At 38.4% G+C, this 9014-nt stretch overlaps 1 protein-coding gene across 2 annotated transcripts; it reads right to left on the reverse strand.

Annotated features, from left to right (window-relative positions):
- Positions 1-6819: 6819 nt before the first annotated feature.
- Positions 6820-7995, reverse strand: PDHA2 (pyruvate dehydrogenase E1 subunit alpha 2). Of its 2 annotated transcripts, XM_045793294.1 has the most exons (2): positions 7483-7995; positions 6820-7389 (listed from the first exon to the last, which is right to left on the reverse strand). In XM_045793294.1, the coding sequence occupies exons 1-2, from the start codon at positions 7993-7995 to the stop codon at positions 6820-6822; spliced, it is 1083 nt and encodes a 360-aa protein (XP_045649250.1). The 2 variants fall into 2 exon arrangements, with proteins under 2 accessions (XP_045649250.1, XP_045649239.1); XM_045793283.1 differs by having other exon boundaries at positions 6820-7995.
- Between the last annotated feature and the right edge of the window lie 1019 nt (positions 7996-9014).

The following is a 9014-nucleotide window of genomic DNA, read 5'->3' on the forward strand; positions in this document are numbered from 1 at the left end:
GTCAATGAGAAAAAATTGTAACACTGATTGAATGGAGAGTTTGGGCTGGATTTTTGTTTCAAGCCTGATCAGATCATCATTATTATTATTAATATTTGGAGCATTCCTTTAAAGGAATCTACAACAACAAGAGTGGGGCTATTTTGGAAGGAATTGCTAGTCAGAATATCCATAGTCATCTATAATAGAATAGAATGGAAAAGTCTATATTCCCCAGACCTAAGTCTACCAAAGTAGTGTCTGCACAATATCTCCATGCCTTAGTGTAGTCAGTAGATCCAAAGACCCCAATCCTGAACACAATTTGGCTGCAAACTGGGGAGTTTCATTACTACAACATCATGTTCTATCCAACCTTGGTGGCACTTCAAAACTACTTCTTGTATCAGATGCTGCCTGCCTGTTAACTTGTTAAGAGAAGGTTACGAGAAAATAAAGGGTGGCTGAATTTGTGAAAATACATTCCACATGCAGCTAGCATTGCGATCTTTATGCCTGGCTACCTCCATACAATTGAAGACCCTTTTTATTGCTTTCAGATGAGACAGTCCCTTCAAAAATGTGTCCTGTTTCTCAGTGAACAGTTCTCACTTCCTATAGATCCGAAATTTGTATTAATTGATCATCTTGGGTGTACCTGGAACTAGGTCAGATGTTACTACATTTCCTGTTCTTCATTTAACCTTTACAACAATCATATGGGTCAGTCATATTACAGAGGAAGTGGAGGTACAGAGTTAAGTCACTTTCTCAAGGTACCATTTCTCATTGATGGCAGGGCCATGATTTGAACCTAGACTTAAATGACACCAAAGCCCAGATTCTACTTTATTTCCATGTCACATAAAGGTAGGGTTGCTTTAAGACCCAGCCATACTGGACAAGAAGCACTAGGTTCTAAAGGGCCTGTCAGTACATGAGATGTTACTGATTCAATTCATCCAATAGATGTTAATTTCCATGTTAATACAGAGTTCACCAATATGCGCACTTATTGCTTCTAGGTTCCTTGTCTTTATTGGTTACATATTTCCACCTCATTCCCCTGGCCTCTCCTTTAGTCTTCTATCTCTCCCCATGTCTGTACCTACTGATTTGGCCCAGTTCCTGATTTCATTGCGGGTTTGCCTCTCAGGTTCTATAATCCTGAGCCCTCAGCTGCTTGAATTCCTCTCTACTTCTTGGATAGACGAGACATGAATAGCTTCAAACTCCCAACGACTTGCTCACATACTACCTTGGCCTTTCAACTGCTGGCTTGGACTCACCAAGGCCTGATACTCACCAATCAACTGAAAAACTTCCATCTGGACTCAAGACAAGCCTCAGGCAGTGAAACTGCAATTACAGTCTTCAGCGTGTTTCTTGACCTATGGTTGATGTTTTACTATAAAATCCTCAAAATCTAACATTGCAGTTACTTAAGCTCATCTCAGAACCATCCACAGATGGTGAGGAAATATATGTTGAAGAGTTTCATTTATTTATTTATTTATTTATTTATTTATTTATTTATTTTTAAAGATTTTATTTATGTATTTGACAGAGAGAGAGAGCACAAGCAGAGGGAGAGACAGAGGGAGAGGGAGAAGCAGACTCCCCACTGAGCAAGGACCCTGATGTGGGACTAAATCCCAGGACTCTGGGATCATGACCTGGGCTGAAGGCAGATGTAACTGACTGAGCCACCCAGGAGCCCCTGTTGAGCAATTTTAATTTTGTTCCTAGACTTTCTTATTTCTGTTGGAGACTTGTCTCTCCCCCTCTTGCTACTTCTAAATTGTGAACCTCTGCAGTGATATATCCAAGGGGAAGGAGCAGACACCATTACTCATGTGATGGGAGGAGTATCACAGAATCTATGACTATCTTTTTTTTTAGAGAGAGAGAGAAAGCGCACGTGCACACACAAGCAGTGAGGGAAGGGCAGAGAGAGAGAGGGTGAGAGAGGATCTTTTTTTTTTTTCTTTAAGGAGAGAGGTAAACTTAAGTAGGCTCTAATCTCTGTGCAGAGCCCAACTCGGTGCTTGATCTCACAACCCTGAGGTCGTGAACTGAGCCTAAGCCAAGAGTCCCTGAGACTAAACCAAGAGTCCAACACTTAACAGACTGAGCCACCCAGGTGCCCTGTGTGACCATCTTTAATTTGGCTTACCTCCTATTCTCTGTATCTATTTCCCTCCCTATTTTTGTCTTTACGTTTGTACACTAGGGCTAAAAATCTGAACTCAGATTAAAGTAATTGATAAAATCCCTTGATTCTAGTTTAATTCCATTCATTCATTTATTAATGTATTATTATTATTATTAATATTTTACTTATTGCTTGGTTAAGTATTAGAAGCAATGATTAAAAAGCAGTACAAAAGTGTACTTTTCAAAATACGGACTGTATTGCCTGGTTTTGAATCCAGTCTCCATCATTTATAAACTGTGAAATCTTGAGCAACTTATTTAACTTCCTCTTCTCTAAGTGAAGATTAAAATGCCTATATTATGTGGATACTGCAAACATTAAGTGAGATAATATACGTAAAATGCTAAGCATATTGTCTTGCACTCCAAAGCAGTCTAGCAAAAAAGAATAGTAGCTATGATCAATAGCTATATGATCTTGAACTAGCAATCTAGTATTTCTGGGGCTACTCTTCCATATATAGGTTTTAAATATGTATAATAAAAAACTTGATCTTTTTTGGTTATACTTATGGTTATTGTTTATTACAGTGAAAAAATACAAATCTAAATCAGCAAAGGGAAAAGACACATGGAGAAAATTCTAAGAGAACTAGGCACAAGCTTCCAGTTATCTCCTCTCAGTGGAGTAATGTGGGGACACATTATTAAGATAAACTTATCTGGACAAACTAGTACAGCATGGCCCAAGGCCTTAGGCATACAGAAACACTCTTATCAGGCAGAATATTCCAGAGGTGCAGAACTTATCTCCCAGGAGTGTGAAGACAGGCTTTTCTCTGGGATGTGCAGGTTTTGAGACACCTAGGTTTACTGAGATAACCCTTTCCTTACCACATAGTACTAGGAGATGCTAATAATAGGGGAAACTGGGGGTAGGACATATGGGAAATCAATACATTGTTCTCAATTTTTCTATAACTCTAAAATTGTTCTAAAAATTAAAGTCTATTGAATCAAATTCAATTAGAATAGATTATAGAAGCTGATAAACACTCAAGCTGAAAATATTTTAATATGTCTTCAAATTATTTTATCTGATTGAGATTATAGCATAAGGATCGTTGAATTGCCTTGGTCTAACGCCTTTAAAATTTCTATTGTACTTGTCTTTATAAGGAAAGGACTGAACTTTTTCTCATCAACATGAGGTTTTATTATTCATAACAACCAAAAAGTGGAAAAAATCCATATGTCCATCAACTGATGAATGGATCAATAAAATGAATGTTGTTCAGTCATAAAAAAGAGTAGCAATGTATGCTACAGCAACATTTGGAAAACTTCAGGCTCAGTGAAAGCAAACAGAAAAGAGCACATATTTAATGATTTACATAAAATGTGAAGAATACCTAAGTCCAGAGATGAAAAGTAGATTAGTACTTTCCAATGGATGAAGAGATAGGGAATGGGAAGTAACTGATAATGGGTATGGGCTTTTCCTTTGGTGATGAAAATATTCTGGAATCAGGTAGTAGTAATGGATACATAATTTTGTGAACGTACTAAAAATCACTGGATTGTACACTTTTAAAAGATGGATTTAATGGTAATTTATATTTCAATTTTTAAAAACTAGCTCTTTCTCACAAATAAATTATCAGACTAAGTTTACTAATATCTGTTCCATTTTTTGTACACTAGATTAATAGGAATATCAAATGTTTAAATAAATGCAATTCTTAGGTATTTTAAGTAGTCCCTTCACATATATTTTTTAACATCCTTCCTTTCTCATTCCATTCCAGATATGCACACAATCCTTAACCTTTATAGAGTATCATAAAGATAAAGATATTGTGAATTCCTTCTTCTCTCAGATATTCTAGCATTGTTGCAACAGTGAAATTTTGTTGTGACCACCATGGCTTATCAGGTCTCCTAATAGGTGGATAAAATAGACTGAGTTGGGTAGTATTATAGATGGGAAATGAAATCTAGCTGCTGCATTTCTACACCTCTCCGATTTATAGCTTGATAAGTAATTGTTATTATTAATTTATTGTTTGACCTAACTGAAAATAACAGGGGTTTTTGTTTTTGTTCTTGTTTTTCTACTTTATTATTATTTTTTTGCCTCATTACAGAATTGTGTGCAATCAGTGATAAGCTTATAGTTGCTGAATGTACACACAAAAGCCTGGACATTTTTTAATATGAAAAACATTGTAAACTCCCTGCTTTAATGGAATTTGATAATGTGTATTGTGACAAATGTACTTTATCATTTTAATATGGCAAGATTGGATTTTTTTTCCTGAAATGAATTATCTGTGTATCTTGGTTTTGTGATGGATTTATCTCTAACTGATTATTTGTATCTTAATTTTTACTAGTATTAAAATAATCCATAATATAAGCAAACTTTAAAAAATTTCAAGATGGTGTATATAGAGAATTAGCTTTGAAGAGCTTATCTTCCACTTGCAAGTTTATGGAAATATAAATATGTCAAAATAAATAAAAAGTAGAAGAATGATTTGTCATAAAAATATGTGATTATATTGATGGTATTATGAAATCCTTTTTTGTTTTTAATGGAAGGGATCCATTCAAGGTACCTCTGAACCAAAGCTGCATACACAAAATATATCGACTAGTAATATTCTTGATTAATAAACAACCAACATTCATCTCTGCTTTCTGAATTTAAAATGTTGAGGTTATCTTACTTGTTTAAACCTTTTGGTAAGACACGGAGATTAAGCCTGCACATATGTGTACATACGTTCATACACTCAAGGTCTCTAAGCTTTTGGTTTTCTTTCAGAGTTCTTAGAAAGTGTCTTTTATTTGTAGAAGTAGATGTTGTACAGTAAAAAAAAAAAGTTTTAACTTTTTTACAAATTGAGATATAATTGATAAATTGCACAATATTAGTTTCAGGTATACAGCATAATGATTGGGTATATGTCTATATTATGAAAAGATCACCACAATAATTCTACTTAACATCCATCATGATGCATAGTTATTTTTTTTCTTTGATGGGTTTTAACTTTTAATAACTGATTCTTTTGATTTTTTTCTACAAACTCTTAGATCACAGGCTGTCTGTTATCTGATTTCAGATAAGCCTATCTCAGAGAAACAAGATATGCTGAACATCACATTCGATAGGATTTTTGGTCATTACTCAAATATACCCAAGTAAAAATGCTTTCACAAATTCATGTTTTGCTAATTGACGTGGTACTGGACTGTAGAGAAAACCAAACCTATACGATCCAAGTTAGATTTTCCTTTGAAAAAAGTTATCTGTGAATGTTCAGTTCTAGGGAAGGCAGCTTTTACTTCCAACTTTTTATTAATTTTAGTATTTGGGCTGCCAAAGTAAGCACTGGACTTTTTATTCATATCAACCCCTTGGTTTATCTCTTTTGATGTCACCATATGTGTTCATTTTCCAGTCTGAAATTGACCAAGCTAGTTCTTTAAAATATGGAACACATGATGGTACAAATGGATTAAAAAAATAAGAGTAGCTTTAACTTTAAGTTTAAAGCAAAATGCAGTTTTCCCTTAGATTTTAACTTTACTTTTTCCTTCACATTGGTATACTAAAAAGATTGCACTGAAGTACAACATGAAAAAACGTTCTTGTCCCACACCCCCCACCCTGTTATAGATCACGTTTCATTGGAAAAAGATCAGGGTTCGCTGGCTTCAGCATCGATATTGAACACGTGTGCATATGTGTGTACAGGCACGCTGTCACAGTAGGCCATGTTATTGGCTAATTCAAGTAAAACTACTATAAGTGGCAGAGCAGTAGGGGGCCTGGTAGCTTGGTGTGGCTTGAAATTCTCTCTACCTCTACACAGTGACTCCACACATAAACCCTGTCAGGGTGGAGGAGGAGGGAAAGAACTGTTTCCCCTTTAAATAAGAGTATTTACAAATATAAAGCTAATCAGATAGAACTATTATAGCAAGTAACAAGAAAAGTCAAATATTCTCTTCTGTTTTTCCTAATTTAGACTTGTGTAAATTTAAAATAATCTTTAAGATATTCACAGTGTTTAATTAAATAAGGAGGCCATCAGCCCAAGGTGGCTGTAATGCCTTAGTATCCTACATAAACAAACCAAAACAAGCCAGAGTCAATGCACTCAAATTGAGAAAATGAAACATAAAAATAAGCGATCACAAACAGGTAGTTAGGTTTTCTCAACAACACCGTAAGTTATAGCCAATAAAATAATTTCCTTGCTTTTTTCCCTATAAAAAAGCCTTCTCTAGCTCCTGTTGACAGAGCACTCCTAAACATCTTAGGTTTGGCATTGCCTGATTCCAATCCATGTATGCTCAAACTCTTGAAAAATTTTAATGTTCCTCAGTTTACCTTTTAGTAACAACAGTAAATGATTAACTGCACAGTTCTTTTAATGTGACAATGTATGATCAAATGAAATATGTCTTGTAATTGAATGTACATTTTCAATGATCTATTTTAATCTCTTCTAATAATCTCTTAATAATCTCAATTTATTTTATTAAAAGTTTACAGGACTCTTATTTAATGGGTTTTATTACTGCTTAACAAAATTGGGCAACAGTTTCTTAAAGCCAACCATGAACATTACTTTGAAGGACTAAAAATAAATTTACAAAAGTCTCCCTTTAACTGAGGGACTTAAACTTGATCCACTGACTTGAACCACGAACTTCAAAAGGTTCATTATCGCAGTAGATGTGATGACCTAATTCCTCCAAAGGTGGTTCAGGGTCAGTTATAGCAAAGTGGGCTGCATCCTCAATTTCTTTCCTCACTTCCACATCAATTTCCTTGAACTCTTCAATAGTGGCAAGCTTACTGTTTACCATTCTATCTTTGAGAAGCATTATGGGATCACTTTTGCTTCTTACATTCTGAATTTCTTGTCGGGTACGATAACTTATTCCAGGGTCACTCATGCTGTGTCCATGATAACGGTAGGTCTGCAGCTCCATCACTATGGGCCCCTTTTCAGATCTACAGTAGTCAGCGGCAAACTTAGTTGCCTCCCGAACACATAGAACATCCATTCCATCCACCCTTAGTCCAGGGATAAAATGGCCTCTCTTGTAGTAATCAGTGCTCGCTGCTGCTCTCTCAGCAGCCGTGCCCATGCCATAGAGGTTATTCTCACAGATGAAAACACAAGGTAATTTCCACAAAGCAGCCATATTGAAAGCTTCCGCTATCTGACCCTGATTCGCAGCACCATCCCCATAGAGAGTCAAACAGACCTCATTGTTGCCCTTATATTTACAGGCCAGGGCGATGCCGGCTCCCAGAGGTGCCTGGGCGCCAACAATGCCGTTGCCGCCATAGAAGTTCTTTACATACATATGCATAGATCCTCCTTTGCCTTTAGCGCACCCTCCCCTTCGTCCCGTCAGCTCCGCAAGGATCGATCGGACAGAAAGTCCACGAGTATAGCACAAGCCGTGAGCCCGATAGGATGTGATGACATGATCGGTGGGATTGATCCCGGCCTCCAGACCCACACAACAAGCTTCCTGACCATCGCACAAGTGACAGAACCCGCGAATGAATTTTTGTTTATACAGCTGATCTGCCTTCAATTCCATTCGGCGAATGGTCTGCATCATCCTGTAGTATTTGAGCCCATCCTCCCGGGTGAGCACTGTCGTGACAGGGGGACCCTCTTCTAATCGATAAAGGTCACATTTCTTAATTTCGAACATAGCATCATTTGAATAGTTACAGGAAGCCACCAGCACTCTGCTCGCGGGCTTCTGGGCGACCCGGGACAACACGCGGGAGACAGCGGCGGCGAGCATCTTCTTCATGGAGTGTGGCCCAGGGTGGTGGCCGCGACTCTCGGCTGCCCCGACGTCTGGCTGCGCTCGTCCCCTCGTCCCACCCCCGCCCCACCCCGGAGCCTCCTTCCTGCCAGAACGCCCTCGACGGACGCCACAAAGGCCGCGCTGGTGATGGAGGCTACGTCACGCCAGGCCGAGTCACGGGGTGGCCAGCCCTGACGGACTGATTTTTACAGCACCTTCCGAATGTAATGAAGAATAAGGTTGCTTTCTTTCCGGAAAGACTTGGTTGGACAACATCCCAATCCTAAGTAGGGCCATATTCATTGCTAAAACATATGACCGGAGTCCCTGCTCCCAGCTAAGCACCGTAGTAGTGGTCCTGCCTGGCCCCGTAACAATGGAACAGAGGCGCACAGGCAGTCCCCAAGGCACACAAAGGTTCTGATAGGTTAGGCCAAGGATATTCTCACCGGTATTTAAAGTCTTTTTAAAAAGGGCACCTGGGTGGTTCAGTTGGTTAAGCGTCTGCCTTTGGCTGGGAGCATGATCCCAAGGCCCTGGGACTCAGTTGGAGTCTGCATCGGGCCTCCTGCTCAGCGGGGAGTCTACTCCTCCCTCTCTCTCTCTGCCCCTCCCCACCCCCACTCGTGTTCTCTCCCTCACTCAGCTCTCTCTCTCTCAAATAAATAAATCTTTTTGAAAAAGTCTTTGAAAAAGTTTTTAGAACATGTATGAATATCTTTTCCTACTCCATAATATACCATTTTTATTTTAATGTAAAAGTAAAGATGTAAGTTATTCTTATTTACATAACTTTTTTAAGATTTTATTTTGAGAGAGAGAGTGCACACAAGTGTGGGGGAGGGGCAAAGGGGGAGGACAAGCAGACTCCCTGCTGAGCATGGAATCTGAGTTGGGGCTTGATCCCAGAACCCTGAGATCATGACCTGAGCCCAGGCTTATGCTTAATCCACTGAACCACCCAGGCGTCGCCATATTTAACTTTAAAAACACACATACTTTTCAAGGAAATGTTGGCGTTC

This window comes from Ursus americanus, chromosome 8 (genome assembly GCF_024610735.1).
Source record: "Ursus americanus isolate L20-20 chromosome 8, mUrsAme1.1.p, whole genome shotgun sequence".
Lineage (NCBI taxonomy): Eukaryota > Metazoa > Chordata > Mammalia > Carnivora > Ursidae > Ursus > Ursus americanus.

Excerpts from the sequence above, each read along its gene's own strand:
- PDHA2 (XM_045793283.1), bottom strand. The coding sequence starts at position 7,995 with ATGAAGAAGATGCTCGCCGCCGCTGTCTCCCGCGTGTTGTCCCGGGTC.